Source organism: Pezoporus wallicus, unplaced genomic scaffold (assembly GCF_028554395.1).
Source record: "Pezoporus wallicus isolate ANWC-B61680 ecotype Strahan unplaced genomic scaffold, APGP_CSIRO_Pwel_v1 contig_5485, whole genome shotgun sequence".
Classification (NCBI taxonomy): domain Eukaryota; kingdom Metazoa; phylum Chordata; class Aves; order Psittaciformes; family Psittacidae; genus Pezoporus; species Pezoporus wallicus.
In genome coordinates, this window is record NW_026641550.1 from 4,183,068 (window position 1) to 4,210,570 (window position 27,503).

At 40.4% G+C, this 27,503-nt stretch overlaps 1 protein-coding gene across 5 annotated transcripts in view; it reads left to right on the forward strand.

The window, feature by feature from the left end:
- MBOAT1 (membrane bound O-acyltransferase domain containing 1) overlaps positions 1-27,241 on the forward strand; it is a 53,304-nt gene extending 26,063 nt beyond the window's left edge. For 2 of the 5 annotated variants that reach the window (XM_057424334.1, XM_057424335.1), the window contains exons 4-13: positions 113-208; positions 9,597-9,652; positions 11,602-11,656; positions 14,338-14,521; positions 16,123-16,315; positions 19,078-19,181; positions 21,945-22,009; positions 23,588-23,720; positions 24,886-25,037; positions 26,836-27,241. In XM_057424334.1, coding sequence (XP_057280317.1) covers positions 113-208; positions 9,597-9,652; positions 11,602-11,656; positions 14,338-14,521; positions 16,123-16,315; positions 19,078-19,181; positions 21,945-22,009; positions 23,588-23,720; positions 24,886-25,037; positions 26,836-26,968 — 1,171 coding nt within the window. In that variant the 3' untranslated portion in view covers positions 26,969-27,241. Of the gene's footprint in view, positions 1-112; positions 209-9,596; positions 9,653-11,601; positions 11,657-14,337; positions 14,522-16,122; positions 16,316-19,077; positions 19,182-21,944; positions 22,010-23,587; positions 23,721-24,885; positions 25,038-26,835 lie in introns of those variants that run through there. The other 3 variants (XM_057424336.1, XM_057424338.1, XM_057424337.1) reach the window with 3 other exon arrangements.
- The last annotated feature ends 262 nt before the right edge of the window (positions 27,242-27,503 follow it).

Genomic DNA, 27,503 nt, shown 5'->3' on the forward strand with positions numbered 1-27,503 from the left:
ATTTGCAAAAGTCAAACTCTGCTTCTAAACAAGCCCCAGATCTATTTGAGTGATTCTAGCTCATGTTGGTACTTGTGTTGGTAACTGTGTGTTCTGTATGTTATGTTTTTAGGTACTCCTTTGTTGTAGCTATGGGATACCTCACGTTGTGCCACATAAGCCGAATATACATATTTCATTACGGTATTCTCACTACAGATTTTTCCGGGTGAGTGAGTCTGCGAGCTGGGTCCTGTGTCAATTAGCATTAGTTGAATTCAGTGTGTTTCAAGAATAATTTTTATGTTATCTGTGGAGCGCCTGCAATTTAGTTTCTATTAAGCTTTTTTAAAGGCTTTTTCTTGTTGGTTATTTGGTGTTTTTTTTGTTGTTGCGTTTTGGTTTTGTGGTTTTTGGATTGTTTTTCCGTTTATTTGTTTTTAGGAAGGAAGGAATAAACACTGTGATTTTTTGCACTGATTCATTGTTTCTGCTGTTTTCATGCTAAGCACTCTCTAGTTAGGAAAGTAGACCTTGATTAGCTAGACTTCTCCTAAACTGCTCTAGGTGGAATAAATCTGCACAGTGGCTTGCTGGAGATGGGCGGCACAGCTGGTTCTCTGGTCCCTGATAGTCTGCCCTGAGAGGTGGGGTGAGCTGCTCTCCTCCACCTTCCTAGGCACTGCCATCACTCTGGGTCATTCTTTGCTGTGTTCTGATTTATCTTGATGCCCCCACTGGGAAGGTGTTTCCCACCCCAGGCACTCCAGTGGGTGGGAGGACAAGACTTGAGCAGGGGGTGAGCAACGGAGGAGCTGGGAGGTTCGGTGGCTGGGTAACCCAAGCAGACAGACAAACAGAATCATCTTTCGCTGCTGGTGCTGGGTTTGCGGGTTATCTCACAGAGGTGGATTGTGGCTGATGTTTGAATAGTACAGCTTTTTATATGGCATGCATTTCTGTGGAACAGTGTTCTTCATGTATGGTGTGGTCTCTGATTTAGCTGAAGCAGTAGAGGATGCTTTGCAAAAACACAGCTAACCCTGTACATTGTTTACAAGAGGAAAGTATGCTCTTGCATGATTTGAAAACAATGCGCTAATCTGTATTCCACTTGTTTAATTGAATGTCTGAATACAGAGTAATTAGTAACATGCTATGAAAAGCTTCTGTAAGCTGGCACAAGTAGGTTGATGCCTTTTCCAAGCCTCTGTCTTCTTATAGGCATAGAGAAGGAAACCAAAGGTTTTCGCTGTCTGTGTGGGTGGTGGATTTAAGGTTTTAATTGCATTTCAGGGAGTAGGGGCAAAGTTTCTCTAAAACTTTTGAGGTTTAATTTGGGTTTTGGTTTTGTTTTTTTAATTAGAGGAGGGGGCAGAAATGGTAACTCGTGCATTTAGAGAAATTTAGTTCTATATTTTTCTGCAGTTCTTTTACTGTACAAAGGCATGTCCTGAAAGAGCATGACATACCAAGAAGCCTACAAATGAGATTGGAATGCTGTAGCTGTGTGTGTGTATGAGACAGAGAAATGCAAGAAAGCATGCTTTTCTGAGCAGTGTGTTCAGAAATGCGCTGTGAGATGTATTAATTGCCTGCTGCTGAAAGCATTTAATAAAGATCCAGCTGAGACTGGGGGTGGAAGAACGGGAAAGGTGCCTGTTTATAGAAGTTTCTGCTTTCTTGATGAAAATAGAGCTACTCTTCTTTAGTGATGAGCTTGAGGATAGTAAGGGTACTGAACTTACTCTGTTATTTGATTTTGTCCTGATGCTTCAAGATATAAACCAATTCCTAAACTTCAGTCAAACATAAAGCTGCCAAGTAGTAAACAACTGGAAAATGTAGTATGGATATGAGCTACATATTCATGGTGTATTTTGAAAACTAAGACAAAATAAAAATACTGCAGTGGTATCAGTAAAAACTTGCAATCCAAAGTGCTGAAACAAAGGTCAATCTCATAAATCTGTCTTACAACTGGTTTTCTTGAGCTGTAAATTTTATGTGCTCACTGAAACTTTATGCACATACCTAAACAGATGTGATGACCCAGACAGACAAAATATACTCCCTGACCACAGTTTTACCATGTATGAGCAACAACTTAACCCCTTCTTGCTCATTCTCCCATGTTTTATGGTTCCACATCTGTTGCATGTGGTAATAGGGGAGCATTCAAACAGACTCCTGGCTGAAAGGATGGCTTTCAAGCTCTCCCTTAGGACTTCAGAAGAAACTGAGACAGGATCCATGGAGCAATGCCTATTTCCATACAGCCTCACACCCTTTTGGGTGAAGTAGCTGGGGACATACTTTGAGAGGGCAAAGCACTCTATTTAAGGGAATCTTTAAAAGGGAACAAAGGGCCTCTTACCTACTGACTTGTGTTTGAGTCCTCAGTATCCTGTAAGTCCGATACCTAATTGCAAGGGGGGAAGTTTTAATCCACATCAAATAGGCATGTGACCAGTTCTAGTGCTATCAGCTTTGCAATGTCAGTTCCCAAAAGTGATGAGCTAGATGCTAAAGGAGTGTTTCACGGTGTTGGTGCTGAAAGCTGTCATACCTCGTTTGTTCTCTTGACCTGCTTTGTGCACTTAACAGCTTGCATGTATAACCCTTTTGATGTGTGCTTGCAGATGGATTACTGGGGGGGGGGGGGGGTGGGGGGGTGGAAGGGGAGGTTCTTTAGTAACAGCTGGTTGTGCTGTTTGTTTGGAGTCCCCCATTTTGGGAACACAGCTTGTAAAATGCAGGTAAAGTTTGGTAGAACAGTGTAACTTTTGAGTCATGTTTTAAGTAAACTGGAAAATGGAGTATCAAACTGTGACTCATCACTTCAAAGTTAAGAAGGAAACTTGTTCACTTCTAATGACTCGTTAATTCTTGCAGCCCACGCAAAGGGTAGGCCTGGTCACTGATTCCCACAATCAAAACTGTACTCAAGCTGCTTGCAGCAATTTTTTGATTTAAGAGGTTTTCATGTATCTGGTAGTACTTTCATGAAAACTCCATTCTTTTATTTTTTTAACTCTGTGCCAGGTTTCAATGGAAACCAGTTCCAGTTTGCTACACCTGAATTTCAATTAGTTTTTAAAAATTGTATATGTTGGAACAAATCCAGAGGACGGCCAAGAGAATGATCAGGGGACTGGAGCACCTCCCATATGAAGACAGGCTGAGAAAGTTGGGGCTGTTCCGCCTGGAGAAGAGAAGGCTGCGTGGAGACCTCATAGCAGCCTTCCAGTATCTGAAGGGGGCCTATAGGGATGCTGGGGAGGGACTCTTCATTAGGGACAAGGGGTAATGGGTTAAAACATAAACAGGGGAAGTTTAGATTGGATATAAGGAAGAAATTCTTTCCTGTAAGGGTGGTGAGGCACTGGAATGGGTTGCCCAGGGAAGTTCTGAATGCTCCATCCCTGACAGTGTTCAAGGCCAGGTTGGGCAGAACCTTGGGTGACATGGTTTAGTGTGAGGTGTCCTTGCCCATGGCAGGGGGGTTGGAACGAGATGATCTTAAGGTCCTTTCCAACCCTAACTGTTCTATGATTCTATTTTACCAAATTTTTGTTTCAGTGACATAGTGTAGCAATTTTCTCTTGACTACTTTCTTAAAGAAAACTTAATTTTTGAACACTAATTGTAGAATAACTGAATGCTGTGCTTCTCCTTTAATTCAAATCAATCTTTGAAACATGCGTAATTTATTTTGCTTGGTTTGCTGTGGCATTTATACGTTGTACCTAGGAAAACTAAATCCTAACTCTCTCTCTTTCTCTCTCTTATTTCTTCTTCTTTATGCTAAGAGGATTATGCTGGTAAGTTGCCTGGTTTCTATACAACTTTATAAAAATGATAATACTAGCACACAGTTTGGTGGGTTTTTTTCTTTGTATCACAGGCTCAGACTGAGTACAGTAATATTATGGCTTTAGAGGTAAATTAGTTTAAAATAAATCAAGGGATCTTGATTGGGATTTTTGGAAACTAGTAGTAAACATAGTTTCAATCTAGCAAGCTACATGAACAAATAGAATATGCATGTGATCATCTGGACAGAATTCAGAGGAGCTCCTCATCCATGTGGAAGTTGTATCTGCTTTAATCCTTTGCTTGATTAAGACCATGAATTTTTTTTTGTTTCCTCTTTGAATTCTTCCAGTGTCTAAGCAAAATTTCCTAATACTGCAGCTCATCTGGTGACCATGAGGGAATGATTGTGCATATGCGAGTTTCTTGCCATTCCTTACAGAAAAGATCAGTTTGTGAAAATCGCCACACACTGGCATTGCTTTCAATATTCTGTTGGTCTTAGAGAGAACCATCAGGGAGACTTCCCTGCAGATGTCAACTCTTGCTCTTACGTGAACAATTTGGTGGACATCACTCTCCAGAAGGAGTGGGCATCTCTTTGTGCTCGCTATATCCCAAATACAGAACAGCAGCGGCATTCTCAGCAAACTGCTTAGAAAGGGATAGTCATTGAAAAAGCCCTCTCAAAAAGTCTTGTAAGCAGATACTTCACCAACAAACATCACTTCAGGCAGTGAATTTTTGTTGGGTGGTTAGTGCTTTCTTGCTGTTTTTTTTTTCCCCTCTCAGTGGCTTAGTATCAGCCACAAAAGAAAGAAACAAAAATACAACAGCCTGTTTTCTATGAAGGAAATACATTTGCAGAAGGAAACAAACACAGATATTTTCTGTTACCATGTCAGAACACAGTGCAGAAATACCGACTGGTCCTGCGAGTTTAGTTTGTTCTTTTTATTTTGTCTTTTAAATGTGTGAAGTGCAGTGTGTTGTTGCAGGGCATATTTGACAGCTCTCAGTAACTCTGGTCGCAGCAAGTCCCTAGGGGGAGTACAGCAGCACAGGTACAGGGCGAATAAGGGGGGGGGGGGGTGTGTCAATCTGTTTTCCATGCCTGCTCACTGCTTGGTTGCTCCTCTGGGCATTTGTCCACTTGAAACTGCACTGAGAGCATGGTTTAGTGAGAGGTGTCCCTGCCCATGTCAGTGGGGCTGGAACTAGATGATCTTAAAGTGCTTTCCAACCCAAACCATTCTATGATTCTATGATTTATCACTTACCAGTGATTACACAGAAGCCCTGCAAGAGCTGCAATGTGGGAATTAGCCAAAATTCAAGCAGGCAGTCACTACTAGAGAGCTCTGCACAGCTAGTGTATTCCAGGACGCTTCCCCAGAAGTAAATGCTCTTTCAAGTAAAATGCTTCTATGCGAGCTTTCACCAAAAAACCCACATGAACCAAACTGTAAGTTGCTCTGGACGCATGAGTGTGTTTAGTAAAGTATTTTTCCTTCAGCACTTCTTCATTTTGCTTTCGAAAGCAGAAGTAAGAGCCCACTGCTGGTAAAGCTGTTGTGGCATCTCTGGCTTGGCTATCCCTCCGGCAGCACAGTTTGTGTTGTAGCAGAGTGTGACTGTGTGAACATCTCATTGTGGCTTCAGGGCTAAAGAGATAAAAGTGAAATACATGTTTGCTGGTTTAGAGTCCTGTCTGCAATGAGCCTTTTGACTCCACCTCCTCTCTTAGTGAAATCAGGTCAGTGGAAACTATTTCTAGCAAGCATGTGCCAGACTCCTCAACGGGATTACCTAAGGTCAGGCAGACTGCTTGGTAAATGTCTTTTCTCTCATAAGCATTGAAGCTTGTTCAGTGTAGAAGCCAGCCTGTGATATGGGGAGGGTCCCCACAACAGTCTACAACTGATGCTGACCCTTTGTTTCCACTGGTCTGTGCTTCTGGGTGCATTTATTACATTGAGGGAAGCCATGTTTAAAAATTACATTAGCTGGTATGTTTTCAGTTGGAAGGTTTAATTGGGGGGGTAAAACCCACTGTGGAGTGCTCTCTGTAAACTGTTAGAATTTTGTCTTCCTTTTTAAGGTTATTTTTTAGTATTTAACATAAGGTAAAGACAGTTTTGGTTGGTTGGTTGGTTTACTACTTTATTATTATTTGTTGAAGTTTACTATTTCATACTGATTCCCTGGGACAATTTTTCAAGGTGGTTGGAAGTTTTATAGGTATGTGAGCTCCTCTTCTTGTTTGCAACGCTGCAGTCTTTTTCCAGTAGAGTCTAAGGTTTAAAATATTATCATGTAGGAAACAGGTGACTATATGTGATATAATGCAATATTTTATCTATTGACTTATGCAACACTTTATTGCTTTTTAAAATTAGAGCTTGCTTAAAAGGCTGAATAGAAATGATAATTCAATGCTATGGCCAAGTTTTAAATCAAACCCCACATGTCTATTTAGGAAATGATGGTACTAATTCCACCCTATACTAAATGTATTTTTCTTATCTAATTTTTAATACTGCTTCAAGACTTGCATTCTCATGCATTGCTGTTCACTTCCTTCTGGAAAAATAAACAGTCCTAGACTTGCTCTGTGCATGTGTGAGATGAGGATAGATTGGTGAATCCCCAGGGAGAAGTGGGATGGGTGTAAGTGTGCAGAAGGGGGGCATCCACAACTCAAAGGAGTGCCAGAAGAGGGGCGAGTTCCAGTACTGCCATTGTTTTGTTGTGCTCTGACCTTACCTGCAGTGAAGGCTTGGTTCCCCATTGGAATCAAGTCAGTGGGGGAATGGTATATGGGTGAGGGAGAAGGAAGATGCTCCCTGTTTACTTGAAACCTTGCTTACCCTTTGTGTGAAGCATTTAAAGGTACCTGATACCTTTAAATGAAGATTTAGAGGGTGTCATCCTATTGCCACTGTACAGCTGGTTTCCACCTTCCCGATTGGATTATAGAAAAGATACACAGATGTATAATATAGTGATGGCAGGAGAGAGAGCTGAAGGTATCTCAGATGTTCTTTGTGGATCTCCCTCTCACCCACAGTGGCAGCAGCACCACTTTTGTGCTTGCATGCCTCCTCTGGAGTGGGGACTTGAGGCAGGCAGACTCTGTCTTCTCTGATTAAAGTGCAGGAAAGGCTGACTTGTTCTGCTAGGTTTCAATGTGCTGTCAATTAGGCGATGAATTCCTAATATAGATGAAGAGAACCTCTCTCTTCTCTGTTTATACGTTGTGTGACTTTAGTGCAGGCTGCGCTTTGCTCCCCTCAGTTAATCAGCATATCAAGATTGTTTGCATTTTGGTTCTCTGGCTTACAGTGGGGGGCCCAATTTTTCTAAGACAAGTGTCTAAATTTAGGCACTTAAAGGCATACAGTTTTGGCTCCAAGCCTGAGGTTGAATGTTACCCACTTCAATATTGGCATAAAGTGCTTACTGTAAGAAACATACGCAACAAATTTAACCAATTTGGAGCAAGTGTTAGTGTTGACCCACAAAGCTAATAGGTCAGGCACTGATGAAATAAAAATCTGTGTTTACTGCAGTAGAACTGCTGCATCGCTGACAGCCTCTCTCTCTCTTAAGGATTAAAAAAAAATCTGCTTTTTCATATGCTTAAAGAATCTGGATTTATTTATCTCTGAAAGGAAAGCTAAATTTTGTCTGAATGGGAAAATCTACTTTGAGAAATAGGATGTTGAAGATAATGGTGAAAACAGCTTATAAATATTTTTTCTTGAAAGATGAGTTGGAATAAAAATTAGAATGACTTTTTCATAATATTGGAGTTGCTTAGGTGAAAGTCATTGCTATATTCTTCCATTCCTTAGCTGCCATAGCAGTCTAGATAACCCAAAGACAGCTGGTGTATAAACCCTTGTGTTAGAGTTGTATTCCAGATCTGTGTATATTTAAGGATGTTTTGGGTTTTATGAGCAAACTTTTTTAACTGACATTTCAAGTAGGGACTTCTGAAGTGATAAAAATAGTTTCTGATTGAGAAATTGGCTGATACTGCATGTTCTCTGGTTTTGGGTAGGAAATGCAAATTACATGTGGACTCCTGAAAAAGGTCAGCCATAATTAGTACTAAAAAAAACCAAAACAAAACCAAACCCACTTATGAAGAAACAATGTCTTTTTTCCAATATTATTGCGTTTGCCATGCTTAGCATATGAATTACCTTGATAATCAGTTTGGTTTATCATAGTGGGATAATTGGTTTGCAAACTGTTTATCTTAGACACTGAGTTTACATTTGTTTGTAACCAGTAGATTGATCTAGTCAAGGATGATACGGAATCTCAAAAATCTCTGCAGAACATGAACATTTGTTTTTTTTAGATAGATTTATCATTGATGGTAATTTTCACTCTACTACAATATTTGAACTGGATAGCCATAATATTTGGAGTAATCATCTATGTCTCTTTCTCTTTAAAAAGTTCCATATAATGGTCAAACTCTGTAAACATCATGTACACAAACTTGGGGTTTAATTTCCATGTTGAAGATGTCATTTGTGTTCAAGAAGAAACCTCTGTATGGTTTCTGTTGAAAATTTATCACAATCCATTGCATTAATCCTCAGCACAGACAAATCTCTTCTGTGGAACTGGTTTTACATATCACAATTAACGCTTCTAAATAATGACGTATCCTTGTCACCCATTACAACCTCCTGATGCCCGTGGTTGTGAACGTCTCAAAGGCAGTGTCCTTCCAGATCGGGTTTTGTGTTTAGGGCTCCACAGCCCTCAGAAGCTGTATGTGATTCACAATTAGCCCTGGAACCTCTGCCTATGAGGGACTAGTTAGCTGTCCCCAGTGTTTTCCACTCGTCTTTCTTCTTACTCTTTTGAATACTCCTGGCTGCATCCTTTACCCTCATGGGGACCAGCTACTGATGCACCAAGCTGAGTTTTGCTCTTTTTTTTCTCCATTTTTTTTTTTTTTTTCCCCTGCAGCAGCTCACATTTCCCACAACGCTAAGAAGCTCTATAAGACTGCATATAGGAAGTATACACGGTCCTATTGAACGTAGTGGCTATTCCTACACTGCTTGTCTGGTTGACACCAAAACTGCTGGGTGGTTGTAGCCTTAAAGCGTGGCTCAGCTACAGCTAGCTCATGTTTTTGGGAGGCACCAGACCACACATGCCCAGACATTCCCAGTTGGGTGGTACATCTTGGACAGGCTATCCACAAGTTGCTTGTCCAAGGAGAGAGTGGGGAAACTGCTGTGCTGACAGCTATTCTGTTATTTGCACGCAGTCCTAATTAATTGATAGGACTATTTATGAGGGGAAATAAGCTCGACAACTTTTTAGGACACTGAGGAGACAGACAATAGGAAGAAGACAGTAAGAAGAGATAGAATTATGTTACAGCAGTATTGCTGTATTCTAGTGTTGTGTCATATGGGGCTTAAATTTGGTCTTCGCTTGAAAAGCAAGCTAGTTGATTGCAGAAGCTGGTATTTCCTAGTGGTGCAATTCCTCCTGAATTACAGTTTGCACTGCTGCGGGATGGGGAGAAATAAAATAAGCCTTTGTGCACATTTAGCAATTAAGAATTCCAGTGCAAGCTACTGTGAGGTTGTTTTGAACCCAGGCAATTGTCTTATGCCTGAGTGCCTCCTTCAGTTTTAATTGGATGTTTTCCACTTGTTGCAAGTACAGTTATGCCTTTTAAAGGGATAAAGTTATTCAGTAAGAAAGTTGGGAATAATCCGTATTACAAGGCATGTGACTATTGTTTTTCTTTGTTATAGTCCTCTGATGATAATTACACAGAAGATCACAACACTTGCATGCCAGTTACACGATGGTAAGAAAAGCAATTTCTTCCCATGTTTTGAAGACAGTCTTTTTATTCCAGTGCATTCTGTGGTTGAGTTACAGAGTGGATGAAATAGTTCAGCGAGCTGCTCCAAATAAAGAAGAAAAATGTTTTTGTGGTTGAAAATTAGAAACTTCAGGTTTTGATCTCTTCTCTAGGATTGAACTGTCTTTGCAGTAACAAAGACAACCGGTTTCCCCCTTAGGTCCTCCCTGGGGGGGTCTTATTTGGATTTTAGCTAGTATTGGTATGTGCTATTTAGATGCTACTGTGCACCTCCATTAAGCTCTCTGAAGGTGTTCCTGATTCTCAAAAATCAAGAGCTGTGTTTGATACGTAGGTTCAGTCAATAACATTAATGCAGCAAAAATATGCTATCATTGATATATACAGTGTTAATGTACTCCATGGGTTATGAGATGGAATTCAACAGCTTTTCCCCCAGTGCAGGGAGAGTCACAGTTGCAAGCAAAATAACATTGTCTTCAGTCTTGTGCTGCGCTGTGACAAAGAGCACTATTATTTCCCGGTAAAATGTCTGTGTCTAGTACAGCTGTAAGGCTAGAAACGTCAATCATCATCATTGTGATGTGAATTTCTGATGGTCTGAGACCCATTGCATTATAAGCTGTGCTATAGAGTTGCTATGATGTAAAATTTAGGAGATGCACCTAGATGCACACCTGAAATATTTCAGGTAAATGAACAGAATGAAAAGATAACAGCAGATACAGGAGCCTTTTAAGAAAACCAGAAATCCTCCAGATTAATGACGGTGGAAGAGGCTCATTACATTGTGGACCTCCATACATAGCGCAGTTGAGGCAGCTTGTGGTTCAAACATCAGTGACAAATATCTATTTGTAAAAATGGAACGCAGCTGTCCATAAATGGAAACAGACAAACAAAATAGGCAGCCCCTTCAGTAATTAAGTGCTTAATTGTTTCCCTGGAACTCAGACCCTCCCAGTATTTGCAAACTGAAAGAATGGAGAGAGAATGGAAATGAGCAGTTTATCCGCAGTCTTTTTAGGAAATGGGTCTTGTATTTGTGTGTATTGGTAATTATGGCCACAACGTTTAGAACAGTTGTGTTAATTGATGCCAAGCCCCCGATCTTGTGAAGCCGTGTATGTGCATGCTCAGCTTCCAGTGCTGTGACTCATACCCTGGTGAGTTGTTCTGCTGAAGCCAGCGGGGTTCCTCACAGTATGTGCAACTTCAGCTTCAGAGTGAAGGTTTTGAGATATTTGCTATGAGCTGTGAACAGTACGATGAAGGCCATTATAAAAGACCTTTCTGTAGTTTTCCTGGGCAGCGAGTCTGTGCTCTGGCCCCAAAAAGGTCTTGTGGACTCAACAGGAGGTCGCCCTTCCAGTCTGGACAATTCCAGATTGTTACTGATATGTGTGTTTAGGCTTGCTCCAGCAGCTGGCAGCCTGGCTGCTCGTTCACACCAGAGGAGCTCCTGCTCACTAAAGAGTCCGTTTCTCTTCCATTGTCCACTCCTCCTGCTGTGAAATGCTCCATTTCTCACCGGGAAGCCAGTGGGAGCCTTGTGCTTAAATGAGCCACTGCCTTCTGGCAGCAGAGGTTTTTCCAGGCCAGGACTGCTAGTAGAGGCTGGTGGGGGTTGCTGCCAGCTGATGGCACTGAGAGTTGCATTATGTGTGGGAAATACTATGGCTGCTTTCTCTGAAAGAGCAGCACGGGTGCAAAACGGGGAAAGTGGTAAGGAACTGAGTGAAGAGGTGGAGTAGAACATGAGTATACTTGATCTGAAAGTTAGGAATTGAGCTGTATTACAACTGCTGTGACAAAATCTTAAAGTTTATGGCTAAAGAAAGTTATCTGTGGGATATCAATATAAGGCTTTAGGGATAGCTTTCACTGTCTGGCTTTTGGAAAGATCTAATGTGGCTTTTGTTTCTCTCTAGGAATAGGGCGACAAGCTGAGGAACTCACTGCTGAGCAGAATCGGCTTGCTGTAAAGTAAGAATGTAATGTTTCTAGTGATTTGTGTTTAATTTCATCCAAAGAAGTTTAGGGTTTAGGTTGCTTAATGACATGGTCATGAAAATGTTCCCTTTTTCTTTCCAGCCCATGATAAGACAAAAGTCCTACCTGTTTTTTTTTTCTGTCATCTTGAGCAGTTTTAGTTTGTAATGCTGCTGTCAGTACTCTCCTTACACAAATATATACTCTCTGCTTTATTTCTTATTTCTTTAGTCTAAGCCTCCTGTCTTTATCACCCTGTGCTGGTCAGTAAAGCAGTGAAGTACTTGGCAACATCTCGTTGACTTAAATATAGACTCCACATGCAACAAAATTAGTCTTTGCTGAATCAACTCGTTTATATTCAAGCCAAGACTGTACTGTATAGACTTTTGGGTGTTGTCTTCGTCTTACTTTTGATATGTTGTTTTTCCAAGCAGCATACTTCTCCTCTGTCAGCAAACCACTGTGGTAGTAAAAATCTGTTTTGGTTTGACTCTGCCACTTCAAGTGCTGCTTTTCTTTGCTATACTTCTTGGATTCTGAAATTTTATTTTTCCTAGCTCCCTCTGTAATGTTAACACTCCTAGTCCATCGTGTTGTGTGACTTGTCCTCTCAGGTTTTGGAGAGAAACTGCATGTTTGTCGTATCTTTGAGCACCTTTTTTTCCCTAATTTATCTCTCAATACACGTGCAGGATACAGGTGATTTTTTTTTTTTTAATTTATTTCTTCTTTTTTTCTTGAAGAATTAGTGTTACTGAATTAGTCTTAGAACCATAGCTACTATTCACCATGAAACGTTCAAGGCTGAGGAAATGATTTCCTTCATTTCCAAGGCAGAAGATTCAGCCATCAGAAAATCTGCTGATGAGCCTCTAAAAGTAAGGAGGGAGTAATTTCTTGAAAAGCAGAAATCCTGTAGGGAGACTTGTTTAACTTTTTGTAAGACCAATAGCTTTGTGTCTATTTTTATAGCTCACAGCATAATTTTAGCTGTGCTGGGCCCCTGTTACAATATGACTAATTCTAGTCAAATTCTCACCAAACAGGCCTTTTTTTTTTCTTTCTTGTACAGTAGATGAGCTCATAACAGAAAAGTACATGCCAGTAACTCAAGTGCTGGTGGCAGACAAGTCACAACTGAAGAGTTTTAAATCCCCTTTGGTAATACAGCCTTTTGTCTTCCCTCCTGTTCTTGGTCTGTTTTTGTTTCTCACTCATCCTCTGTACATTCCTTCATGCATTGCTCATGTCTCCCCACCCAACCATGTGCAGAATCTAAGCTGAAACTAATGACTTTATTTTTAATCTTACTGTAGAGCTTAGAAGCCCAAATTATCGACCTGATTTTGCAGAACAGAAAGATGAGCCTTACCCCAGTTGTTTGCTGCATCATTCTGTGAAATGCTTTCACCAGAGAACATACCATTTAGGCACTAACATCTACAATAACCAGCAGCATGAATGCAGAAAATCCTGGCTAAGCTAACTGTTTTTTCAAGCTAATTCCGCATCAGAATAAAAGTAGGCAACAGCAAATGTTTAACTGTTGCTTAGTTTTCCTGCTAGAAAATTGGTTTGTTCTGAAGGAATTTTAAGTGGGTTTTGGTCTATGAGTGTTCATCTGTTTCTTGGATAGGAGAGCCCTGAACCACTGTGCTCTAGTTTCTATACTCATCCTTGTTTATTTGGAGAGCGGCTATTAGGATGTTAGTGGAGAGCACTGCGTATTTCTGTAGAATTTGGATGTTGGTGTTTTCCGCCACATCAATAAAACAAGCCCAACAATTTACAAATTGCACTAGTGGTGAGAGGCCTGTGCATCTTTCTTTTCCATGCCACTGATCCATAGTAAGGGCAATGGATCTTCTTCATTTTACATCTAATATAAAACCCCAAAGGAACTTGTGGGAATTTGCAAAATGGAAATAATGAACATGATGAATTTTCTTTGACTTTCAGCTTCAAGTGTCTTTTAATTTATGGTGTTTTTTTTTCCCAATCAGTTCCTTTTCCTGTTTGTGGTACAATACAGTCAATTACTTCCTTCATTTGCACAGTAGAACAGAGTGCCTCTTCATCCTCTTCCTCTATGTCTCACATCACACTTCCCATTCTTCAAAAGGCTGAACTGAAGGGTGCATGAGAGCTCCTTTCAGGCCTGGGAGTCCTGGTCTTAAATGCTCCATGCCCTGTGGTCTTCATGAGAAGGCAAGGTACTGCATGGCACAGCTTGGTGAGACCAGTGTAGCTCAGCTTGCAGTTTACCAGCTGTTACTGGTCCCTGACATACTGGACAGATGTTCAAAGACAATTACCAGCTTCTCACTCCTGATACTGCTGGCTTGTTCAAAATGTGCAAGTCGATTTGTTTGAGAGTGGGTATGTTTCTAAGCAATAAGATGACAACTACTCAAATCAGTAGCATTTGCTCACCTGTAGCTTAAGCACTTCCACGATACCCTTGTTGTGACTGCCATCTGCCAGACATCACTGGGATATAAGAGAGGCTGTGCTTCATATTCTCCAAAACAGATTTAGTGAGCTTTCAGCTGAGGGGAGGGTGGTAGGAGAGAGCTGGAGGCTGAGGCAAACAGTACAACAAAAAGCATTGGTAAAAGCCCTTGCTGTGTTTTACCTTGTTTTGTTTTGTTGTATGTGGATGATTTTCACAGGTCAAGACCTTCTTTACTGGAGTATTTAAGCTATCTCCTCAATTTTATGAGCATCATAGCTGGGCCTTGCAGCAATTACAAGGATTATATAGCCTTCATTGAAGGGAGGCATGTGCACATGAAACTCTTAGAAGTGAACTGGAAGCAGAAGGGTTATGACAGACTTCCTGATCCTTCTCCAACTGTAAGTTTTAAAATGGCAAAGACGTATTGCAAAGGCCGGGAGAGTACAACTTTGAGGATGAATCTCGTAATTAAAAATTAAGAAGAAAATCTATTTTTGGAATATCTTCCCAGTAAACATTAGTGATTTTTTTCCTGTGAAGTGGCCCCTGTTTTTATCTTAGGGTCAGGGGTGAATGGGCTAGTGTCTTTCTCTTGAATTCCCAAATGCATTTGGCTTACAAAACGGGTCATTGGTTAATGCATGTCCTTTGTGTAGCAATGGGAATGGTCTGCAGGTTCTGACAATGACAAGTTGCTGTTCAGCTTCAGACAGAAGAGGAATGCAAGTCAAATCTCACCCACAGTGCGAGAGATGTTAGAAGTACATGAATCACGTCTAATCAGAAACGAGCTTCTCCAGCTAGTTTCTTCTTTGTAAGAGACTCTCAAGCTGTAAGATGACGTAGAGGTCATTTTTCACATACTATTAACACAAATTTTATTCTATATATTTAAAATAATACTAAAACCTTCTTAGAAAGTGACCTTGTAAGGCAGGGTAATGTAGCACAAGAACCAAATTCCTCTCCCTTATCTTAAGGTGACACTGAATGTATAGTTTTGTGAGTGTGTGCAGAACGCCTCCTCAGAAGTTGAGTATGTGCCTATGCATATCTGATGCCTGTTGCACACTCTTCTATTTCTACTGACTTTAGTGGTGCTAATTCTGATTTACATTAGTCAGAATAAGACCTATATGGTTTTAGATGCGAGTTAGCAGAAAACATTAAAATTAGCATTAAAGGTAACCGCACATCGGTTTATTCCAGAATATGGAGAATATATAAAGACTACTTGGGATCAAAAAACACACTGTTGTTTCGACAGCATATTGCACTGCTATTGGTCTTTTGAGAATGTGAGTCAATTTTTACATGGCACCCAAGTACTAGATTTACCTTTTTGATTATGACTGTATTAAGAAGAGTTTACTCCTGATGTGTATTAGAAACTGAGCTTCAAACTACTGACATGATTGTCAATAGTAATATATAGAAAGCTAGAGAGCTGTAATAGAAAATACTGTGGCATAGCAGATACACAGCATGCATACCTTCCCACAACATGGGGTAAGATGGATGCTTTTAGGACAAGTGATTTTCAGCTGGACCTCTGGATGGTAGCTGAACAGTAGGACCTACTGTTGTACTGAATGCTTTTGGCTTTCAGGAGGAATCTAGTCTTTAGTTAGAGGAGACGACAATACCTATAGGGAGGATTTCTGGTTTCCATTGTAGGGTTTTGTTTGCTTATTTAATTTCTCATTTGAGGACCTCCACTGACTGATTTTTAGGAGTCTCTCGTGAAGTTCATCACCAATTTTGATTCCTAATTGTCCTTTGTACCTATCTATAGGTAGCTCAATAAACCAAATTAAGCTAAAGCTTTGACTGTGACCTTTTCTTTACCACCTTTTTAAATTAATTATTATCAGCTTTGTCACTCCTAACTTTATTGGTTCTTGAAATGCATTGGTTTTGTATGCCATGAGCACTGCCTTTTCTTTCCCCTTAAGCAAATGTTTCTAATGAATGCTTCATTGTTGTTTGTGTTTTTTAGGGAGCAGTGATGTACAAGCTGTGTATCACACTAGTATCTCTCATTTTATTCTTGACACTTACCAAGAGCTTTCCTATGGCATATATTATTGATAACGAATTTCTTGATAAAACACCCTTCTTGTCAAGACTTGGTTACCTGTATGTTGTAGCACAGGCAGCAAAACCAAAGTATTACTTTGCATGGACATTAGGTAAGTCTGGCTACATTACTTATTTCTGTGGGTAACAAGTTCATAAATGGGGGAAGTGGTCTGAAACATGAGGGATGCGGGGGAACAAATTAGTTCCTAGACCTGTAGTCCTTGTGGAAGTGGGTTCTTGTGTTCTTGTACATGCGTTCTTGTAGGCAGTGGACCCTGCTTAATTGGGGAGACGTCAAAAGTTTTGAAAAATATGTATCAAACCTACCTTGTGTGACATTCCCTAGGCCAAATTCCCACTGACATCCAATCTGCTTTTCAGGTGATTGCCAGTAAAGTCAATTCCATCTTACTTAAAACTTTGTAACTGTACCAAATTAATTTTACTGAGGGGAAGAAAGTTTGTCCACTCTAAACTTTGATTTTTATAGTTTATTTATAATTTACATATATCAGTAGGGTTAGGAGGTTAAAACATGTCATGCTGGCTCACGCTTTACCAGTATGTTACAGTGCAAACAGATCTCTCTCTTCCTTTAGGGACATCTTTAGTACATGCATATGTATCAGAAAGCTGTGGTGCTTACTGGGGGGCTGAAGTTAGGCTTTGCATTTAGGCACAGTGCAGTTCTCTGCTCATGTTAGCTTTGAGAGCTAAAGAGAAAGGATTTGAGACCGTGGGGAAGGTGGGGAACAAAGGAGATGTTGAAAAGGACCAAAGAACCTCTGGAAGGAGAAGGAGAAGAGAAGAAAGAGGAACTCATCATAGAAAAAAAAAAAGAAATTTCTTTTATTGGGAGCCAGGTAGACTGGTGGCCAAAATAATGTTTTTGTATTTTACCTTCTTTCTTTTAGAAGTCACCTTTCCCATCTAAGTGTGAGGAGTCGAGTCCTTCTAGGCCTGGCTGAAAATTGAGAGACTGGATTTGTTTTGCTGTTATTACAAAGACTTTGTGTGTAGAGGAGGTCCTGAAAGCCCAGCCAGCAATATATACACCTGAAACCGAGCAGAGTGTCATTGAGATGGGAAGGAAAGAGCCAGGGAAATTGATTACAAGGCTGTGACTAAAACTGACAGATCGAGAGAAAGCGGCCAGGACTGGCATGTGTGGGATAGGAAAGGCTTTGGGATAAAGAATTGCTTGCTCAGAATCTTATTTTTGTTCAACCCAGTGTTAAAATGTTGCCTCATTTTTTTCTAGCATTATAATTAACTAGAAGTCCATTATGAAAGAGATAAACTGAACTTGGATTTGTGATATGACTAAGCCATAGAGGCTGTAGAAATCTCTTTACAAATGAGGCAGTTCACAAAAGCATGCATTGCATACTGGAGGGCGAGGCTTCTATTATTCACTTTTCAAATCTAGGCAGCACAACAGCAGACACTTTATCCTTTTGCAGTTTAGCTCCTGGTGGCATGGCCCAGGGCATCACAAAAGTGCCTGCTGAAAAGGCTGATAAGCGCTTCCTGTCCTCAGAAAAGGACAGGCACGCTATTGTTCAAAAGCCTCGCCGCTGAATTCCTCCAGATCCATGTAAAGACGGAGAATTCAGCTTCTTGCTGCATTAGGGATGGTCATGGGAACATGGCTGTAAATCTAACACAGCTGCTGATGAAATCAATTTGGGTCTGAGCTCCTGCATCCAACGAGCTGTGAAAGTGATAAGCCAGAGCTGTTCAAGTTGGGAAAATCTCAGCTGGGCTTTGTGGAGCTTGGGGTCTTGTGAGGAATTTAAAGGCAGGCAATTGTGGTGGTCCTGTGCTTTGCACCTTGCTCTGCAGACAGCAGCTCAGGAAGCAAGAGGTTGATGGGTCTGCTGTATTATTACGTCCCAAGACTTCTTGTTTCCTGGTTTTGGCAAAGAAACATTAAGTGGTCCCTGCCACCCTTGGAGCAAGGAGGAGGAAATCCAGGATTTTTTTTTGTGCCTGCATTTACAAAGCTGACTTTTCTAAAACATAACCAGGCTTGTATTTTGTAAACGATCTAGAATGGAAAGCCTTACCTGTATTGTGTTTTTCCTTTTTGTTCCAATAATCACCAGTGTTGGCTGCACCTGGAGACCCAGAGATAATGGATACCTCCTGTTTTCTTAGTACCCAGAGAGAGGATTTCTGGCAGGAACATGTTGAAAGCATAATCTTGAAACCCAGTGATGAGGTGGTTCCCAGGCAAAGGTGAAAGGGGAGGTAGTTGACCGGCACCTTGGCAAAGAGTTCAGCATGTGAAATGCTTACGAACACCCAAGCCTTTATTTGCACTTAAAGTAGTTAAGTCTGTAATCAAAGCTACTCAATATTTGATATATGGAGGTGGTGAGATACTTTAGTGAGGCACTGAGCAATGGGATTAGCAAAAGTCTTTCTCTGTGGAAGTCTGAATGAAAGTCTTAATTAAACAACCACACTGGAGCTCTTAATAGAAATGGTAAGCATGTCTTTGAGACACTACAGTTCTTAATTCTGGAAAACGCTGTGACATCCAGGTACCCTTTTAAGGAAAGTGCTTAGTCATGTTATGGCAACTCTATCTATCTTGAATAATAAAAGCAAATTAAAGTGATTACTATCTGTTGTTCTTTCATTATTTATTCTTCTGCCCAAGGAGTAGCTAATCTTTCCTCTGGAGGAAATGACTCTTCTGTTGCCTTATAACAGTGCCCTTTGCCAGGAAGAAGCTTCTCTTTGAAAGAGAGCATGCTAATTGCTACAAAGCTGGCTTGAACGTGTGTTTAGTGTCATACTGACTTGTAAGAAAACGTGACTCTGCCAGCAGTCTGATTTGATCTGTTTTGCTTTGACATTGCAGCAGATGCAGTCAACAATGCAGCTGGTTATGGATTCAGTGGAGTTGATGACAGAGGCACTTTCTGCTGGGACCTGTTGTCCAATTTGAATATCTGGAACATTGAGGTGAGATAAAGCTGTGGCTGCATTGGCATAATCATAGAGAAATAACCATGCTAATGGGGAGAAGCTTTGCCAGAAGGAAAGCAAGTCCGTGCCACTGGGCTACCCCTCTTTAACATGAAGAGGTTTTGCATTTTACCTGCTGGGCAGATAAAAAGCATCTGTCACACAGGCTTCATCATGCTCTGTATTCAGGTTGTGTTTTTTAGTAGTTTATAGAGGGCTAATAAGTGATTATATCAGATGTTTTATAAATGAGCAGTCAATTACTGTGGATTGTGGCTGAGTTCAGCAGGTCAGTAAATTGCTCACAGCTATGATTCTCCACCATCTGTGGTGTATGCTGTTTACTTCTAACAGTCTTCCCACTTTTTTAGCCCAGTTGAGATGGGTGGTGATAGTGAAAGAGGCCGCCACGAGAAGGCATTGCACAAACATTTGCAAAGTCTGAGTCCCTGCACAAGCTTGGAGTGTCTGTTGTAAATGGTGAAGAGCAAGGGTTGAAGAGATAATGGGTACAAACTGAGGAACCTGGATGGGTACTGGCAGGGCCATATAGAACTTCAGATGGCCGCTGATCTAGAGTTCTGTTCAGCAAACCACGCTATTTCTTAGAACGTGTCTTGCACATGTTTCTTGTGACTGCATTAGTCTTTTGTAAGCTACTTATGATTGGCCATCTTTTGCGAGCTATTTATGATTGGCCGTCTTTTGCATTAGAGAAACAATGTAATTTGTTTGCCCCTAAAAGTATTTTGTGAATGCCAGTGAGATGTGAAAATGTGTGCGTCTGAGACTGCTTTCTAAAGGCTTCTTTTCTTTCAAAATAAGAGGAGCTTCCCCCCTGTAATTCTGTAGTTATGATTTTAAAAGGAAAAGCAGACGAAAATAAGTTGACTGCTTTACTGCTGAATGATCTGTGACTAAGCAGATGTGCTGTAATAGCTCTTCTCAAAAATGAGTTCCTGTAGTTCATCATTGAAAGATGCCAAAACTGGAAGTATCATTATACAGTCTGTCTTTCTCAACATCCTTTCTCTGTCCTCCTTTTTTACCTTAATTAATCCTCAGTGTACATATCTCCTTAAGTGGTTCAGAATACACAGCCAGAAATACTTTACACTCCTCAACAGCAGCAGCACCCTAGATACAACTCTGAGATCTTAAATCACTGTCTGATTCAGTTTTGGGGCAGAAGGTGATTCCTACCTTGATGAGTCAAGGCGGTTACTGGTTGAAGGAGGGAAGTGCAAGCAGTGCTTTTCAGTCAAGCTAAATTAAGGAAATGGGAGCCTTTGATTCTCTCTACTCACTGAACTGTAGGCCCCTCAAAACTTCCTTTACTGCTCACAAGGGCAATAGAGATCAGGATGGAGAAATTATTTCCAGGAGCATAAAACAGAGTGCTCTCGATTGATGTGATCATGTGCAAAAATGAGAAAAAGAAGCTACAAAAAACATTATTTAGGGTCAACCTTGAATTATCATTTCATGTGCCAATACTAATTCCAGGACTTGAAGTTTAAGTGTGATTGTACAACGTGTTTTCAGCAGGTATAGCCACCTGCATATGTAAAATTGCTTAAAAGTTGGGAAATTGAGTGCCAAATGTGGCTAAGAAATGACCTGATCTGTAGTAAAGATAAGCACATGGTAGGAGTTGTGGGGGCGTTAAAATGTGATGAGGACTTGAAAGCCTAGGCAGCATGCAGATTTTGACAACCAATGGCTACTTTCTCTCTTGGTAATGTAACAGGGGAACTTAAAGGAGGCCAAAAGAGAATGACAATATTAGTTGGCAGAGAAGTGATATTTTTCTTGGCTTCACTTGGTGCAGCAATGCAATTAAAATGTGGTAGTACTACATTGGGAATTGCTAATTGTTTTAACTCCTTAAACACAGAGGATGAAGTGCTCGCCTTCAGGATTCTGCATGGAGTGCAAAAATATCTGCATATTCCCCTTGCAAGCCTTTGTCGTTAATCCATCTTTTCAGCGTGCCTTTCCCTTCAGCTAATATGGCAAAATAATGTGGTGTCAGTGACTCATGTCCCTGCTTGGTGATGTCCTCAGAGGCTTCTGTCAGCAGGCAAGGAACAAGGGGGAGTGGGGATGTGGAACTGTCAGAGGTGAACTGACCAGGATTAGGGGAACTGATGCTGAATGGAGTCCAGCAGCCCTCTAAAGCTGGGGGAATTGCTGCTGTGAAGAGGTGCAGGATGTTCTCCCAGGACCCTGGAGTCCAAACTGGTTTGTTAAGCTGGGCAATGGGCTGAGAATTGGCTTCTAAATTTAGTCCCAACATTTTTGTGCATGTTTTTCAGTCTTCCTTCTGCCTTCTCCAAATAACAATCAATTTCTTTTAGGCTTTATAACACTTTGTTTTAATAGCACTCTAGGGAAGCCCAGACTGCATAATGGGTGGCAAGATATCTCTTCCAAAAATGATGCTGTTTAGGAACTGAAGGAAAGGACAAGCATTTAAAACAAGAAAGCTTTTCAGATTTCCGATGATTTGAAAAATAACCAAACATTGCATTTAATTTTACAGAAGAAAGTGAGATTTGATAGCAAGTGCCAAGTGCTAGTGGTGAGCAATCAGCCTAATTAACGTTCCTCCCAAAACATGTTAGTGTAAGGATGGACTATTGCACAGCAGCATAGCTACTAGAATCAATATTTTCTGTCTATCTCCTCTCTAATTTAAAATGCAAGTATTAGTTTACAGGTGTCAGTGCTAACTTACCGTGTGAATTTCTTTCTTAGACTGCAACGAGTTTTAAAATGTACATTGAAAACTGGAACATTCAGACAGCTGCCTGGCTAAAACGGTAAGAGTAATGAATCAGTGACAGGCTTGTGAGACCCCAAAACTATAGATGGCCTGGAAAGCCCCTGACTGGTGAATCTCACAAATGTATAGCCTCTTGCTGTTTCTTTGTTTCCTCTGTGTGTAACGGTTGGTGGAACACAAGGGTATTTGGTGCTGTAAAGTTTTACTGTTGCAAATGTAAAATGCCTGCATTTTATATATGAGCAGCAAAGGCATAAATGAACTATTCAAGTCTTCCATAATAAAAAGCAGTAGAGTTTTGATGGCATCTTTTAGGCTTCTGTTTGCCTCTGTTGTTCTTTCTGTACTGTTTCATTTTGCTATGTTGTATTTCCCATGTGTATTACTACCAGAGGTGAGCCTTGCTGTGTCACTGGGATTCAGTTCAGCTAGAACTGGAGAGAAATCAAAATGTTCAGAGCCCCCATGTAGTCTGGTTTGGAGTTACCAGAAAATGCTTGCCAGGAGGTCCCTGGTCTTCTCCAGTATATGGAGAACAGACTTCTTATAGCACTGAGAGGATCTGATTTTAACCAGTGACCGATAAGGCACATATAAATACTAGCATAAGTCCAAATTTTGTAGACTGAACTGTCTCTCGTTACTCGTTACACTTTTGGCATGATTAAAGCTCAGCATATAGTCAATGTGGTATCTGAAAAGCAGGCACAGATTTATTGCAGTTATAACTTTTTTGGTGTTATATATGTATCTTAAAAGTCAATGTCTACTATTTTTCATGATTCAAATGATGTTCATGGTAAGAAGTGCATTATCTTCATTATCTTGACTTGTTTCTTTGGAACACAGCGTTTCAGTTAAACTTCAGATAGCCAAATAGACCAGTTGGTGTGCTCTTGAAATGGTATCATTCGCTTGCGTCTTTGGAGTAAGATTTTGGGCTGCTAAAGTTAGCAGAAATCCCCCACTTTGCAATAGCTTGTGGCACTCCTAGTTGTTCCTGCATTTGCCAGGTAACAGTGCCTAAAAATACCTTCATTCCTGAGTGAAGGGTGGGGTCACATCTCTGCCTTTTGAGCCACTCTTGATCTTGTAGGGTAAAGTATGATTCCAGATAGAGTTTTAAAGGTGAATGAAGTTTTACCTGCCCTTTGCCCCATTATTTATTTAAATGCTGTGAGCACCAGGAATATCTGTACAAGCACGCTTTTTATACTCAGTGCATAAATACATAAGAAAGAAATTCTTTCCTGTTAGGGTGGTGAGGCACTGGAATGGGTTGCCCAGGGAGGCTGTGAATGCTCCATCCCTTGCAGTGTTCAAGACCAGGTTGGATGAGACCTTGGGTGATATGATTTAGCGTAAGGTGTCCCTGCCCACTGCAGGGGACTGGAACTAGATGATCTTAAGGTCCTTTCCAACCCTAATGATTCTGTGATTCTATGATAAAACCTCCACCTAAATGAAGAGAGAGTGCCTCATGGCCTGGTCTGCAAAAGAGGCAAGATAAGACCATTAAGAAAACAGAAGACCTTAAAAACAGAGAAGGTTTTGAACTGCAGTGTCAATTGTTCAATTGTATTCAGCCTTTTCTTGTTTTGTTTTTGTTTTGCAGTGTCTGCTATGACAGAGCTCCCTGGTACCCTACAGCTTTAACATTTATCCTGTCTGCCCTGTGGCATGGTATCTATCCTGGATATTATTTTACGTTTCTCACTGGAATCCTTATCACGCTTGCAGCCAGAGCAGTATGTACCTTTCATTGTTCTCTTCTAAGGCTATGCTAGATACTATCCAGTTGTCAACTGCAGGGACCACCCTGACATGGTGAAGCAGCTTGTCCCTGCTGTGAGTTCTCTCTCGTGCCTTTGCAGGCTTGAAGTTCACTGAAACTTTATTCTGTATTGATGTATTGATTTCAAAGTACCCTGAGCATTTATAACTAGCACCAGTTCTGAACATGCTATATTGCTGTCCCTGGCTGTCAGAGGAAATGTTGCTTGTGGGTCTACAGTTGGCAGTCCTGTATGTCCATATAGTCAAATTAGCTTGAGATTCAAGGATATGCTACAGTCCAGACTTCTGCTAGGTCATGTTACCTATATGCTGTGTGTAATCCGCTCTGGGCCCAGTCTTTCATAAGAAGCTGTTATGAGTTGAGGATTAGCTCAAACATAAACTCTTTCATGGGGATGCGATTGGTGCAGTAAACTGGTTTATGGTGTTTATGTGCCTCATCTTGGGTAGAGTCACCAAAGACAAAATGTTGAAGATATGACTCCCTGTTGTTCAATTTACCACTGCTGATCTTTCAGGCTGAACCAGCCAGTTGCACAGGGCTGGAAAGCACCACTGTTATGAGAGTTTGACTATTGGATAAGCAGCCAGGTCAATTTAAAGGTGAATTAAACTAGTGATCATACTAACTGCTATGGCTAGAACAGGTTGCTGAACATGTGTTCTTAATGTGCTTTGACTCTCATTTATGAGGATTTCATAGATATGAAGATAAACTAAAACCTTCAGGGAACAACACATGCACACAAGGGTAAACACGTATTTGTTCATTTAAAGTAATTTTTTTTCACCATAGATAACCAGTAATAAAATCAGGAGGGAGAAACATCAGATCACAACTCCCTTCCCCAAAGATATGCCAGATACCCAGCATGAGAGTCTGCTCCTCTGATTGCTATAGAGGAAACTGGGGGGCACTTCTCTGTTTGCTTCTCTGGATGACCGGTCAATACATGTCTGTCTTGCTACATGCAGTGCTTTCTATCTGGTGTATAAACTTTTCTGTAATACTAATGCTGATGATACATGAAGAGTCATATACTGCAATGTGTCTGTGTGACTTTGCCTGAGAAATTAATTTATGAATTTTTCTGTTTACTTTTTCCTGACCTGCAGATAAGAAACAATTTTAGACATTACTTCCTATCTTCAGTGCCTCTCAAGATAGCCTACGATGTTGTCACCTGGGTTGTCACTCAACTGGCAGTGTGCTATACTGTTGCACCATTTGTTATGCTGGCTGTTGAGCCCACTATTAAGTTTTACAAGTAAGTCTTCTTCTTTTGACTCATACTCTCCAGACTGGTACAGGCTCTTATTAAATAACCCAAAACGACGCTTAAAGGCACTTGACAGTCCATCAAATTTGAAAAGAGTTCAAAAAGGGTGCTTAATAATTTGGTGATTTTTGCACTCCTGTAACTTAACAAGATGATAATAATGCCAATGCAGAACACTTCCCCTGTACTTCTAAGCCTTTCTGTGTCCTTATGTGTCTTTTCACATCTCAGTTTCCTTTTTCAAAACAGTTGAGTCTCAGCCATTAACAGTGGCCAAGGTTGGAGATGTTAAGAAACATGTGAGTTGGCAGTAGGAAGGACTTGATGAGAAAAGACCAGGTTTCCAGCTGCTGAATGCGTAGAACAGGAGATATGATCAATCAGGAGGAGATAAAGAAGGTGCCAGACAGAGCATTACTTCTTGAAATGATTATGCTTTTCATTTTGTGTACTTCATAGGAAGTGATTACTTCCTTAGGTTCCTTAAAAATAGTAGAACACTGGTGTTGCAGAGTATATCAAATATACTCTGATTAAAATAACTTGAAATAGAGAAATTGAAAAAATAATTTGCAAAGGGAGAATAGACTACATTGCTTTACTTTTCTTTCATTCTACAGTGAACTGTCAAAATAGAGTGACAGGTTTCGGTTAAGAAGGTTTTGGTCCTCTAACATAAAAGGCATAAAACTGGTAGTCAAGAAGCTGATGTCAGTAAGTCTGTTTGAAGGGGGTTGGATTTTGACATTTCCTGTTCCTGTTTCTTAAAACATTTGATTTCAACACAGAAAACTTACCATATAAAAATTACTCCAGATCTTTCTTAGTTTCATTCCTTAATGTTTTTTTTTCCTAGATTTTTTTTTTTCCTAGATTTTTTTTTCCTAGATTTTTTTTTTTCCTAGTTAACATTTAAACTTCAAGACTGCTAAGCAAGGAAATTGTAGGCCTTTGACCCACAGCATGAGTTTTTGGAACACTGCGCACCTAGCGGTGGTCTTAAGCACTTTACAAAGATACTAAGAATTATGGTAAGAAACATAAACAAGACCATAAAAAGGTGCATCTGTTTTTAAGGGGTGGACCATACTGCTCCTAAACATCATCCTCTCCAAGCTGCCAGAGCCCCATGTAATTTGTTTAAATATTTTTTATTTCTATTCCATCTCGTGTATACCAAATTATTTGAAATAAAAACCCCTGATGTTTAATAAGATGCCAGATATCTCTACTCAGAGATAAAGATATCTGTGAGTAGAAACCTGTTTCTGACAGCCCTTCTGTGAACCTGACATTCCCCAGTTAAACGTTGAGTGTTTTGATTTATTTTGAATCTCAACAATTGGTATTAAGTTTTTGTTTTTTTTTTTCTGACACTTTTTTTTTTTATTTTATTAACTTGCAGAAATTTTATGTCCTAAGCATGAAGGATGTTTCTTCAGAATGTAGCCTTGTATACTTTAACATTTAAAGAAAGATGGGCTGAATAGTTCTGGGGTTGAATTACATGGCTTAATCTGAGCTGTCAGACTTTGGATTCTGCAGTTCACTGATTGTTTCTTTACCTCATTAACATCCTTGGCAACATTTTCATTGATACCAGCAGATATTACATACATAAGCTGTGTGAAATTCAAGTGTGTATTTTTGTGCTTTCTAGGTCAGGTTCATACTTTCTGCACGCACCTCTCTTAGCACTAAATTCTGCATGGGTTTACTGAGGTTTCACAGTTCATGTTCTGACCCGCAAAAAAATGTAATATTCTTTTTCTGCTTTTGTTCCCAGGTCTATGTATTTTCACATGCACATTCTGAGCATCTTGGTGTTGCTCTTGCTGCCAATCAGACCTCAAGCTCACTCCATAAGAAAGGCTCAGAATCAGGCCATGCTGAACTCTGTTAAAAGAAAAGACAAATGATGACTACAAGGAAAATTGCCAACACTGGGAAATCAAGCTGTCATATTGGAAACAAAAAAGAAGGAAACTGGGTGGGATAAGGGTCAAACTACGAGACAAGTGGCATTTCTATTGCTTATCTTAAAATCTTACTGGACAGGGCAGAAAAGAGCCTGAATGACTACATTTCAAATTATTCCAGTTAACAGAGATTTTACAGGCAATGTTTACAGGCTCCTTGGGCATTTTGACTTTTTTAATAAATATTTTTATGAAGTGTTTTTATATATTTAAGCTTTTTCAGAGAGGCATTTTTGCTCTTTTACAGAAATATGCAACTATTAATCAATAAATAATCCTGTGATTAGAGGACAGGAAGCAGCTTGTAAAGAGTTAGACCAGCTGCCTGATGGCCTGGTGCTGTGGGCAGCTAGCAGGGGAAGCTTTTCATCTCTTGGCTGTGGAAAGAGATAATGCAAGTAGAAAACTACAGACATGGGGTTGCTCAAGGTGCTGGCACTGACTTTGGCCCTGGCAGGGAGAAGGGGGAACAGGG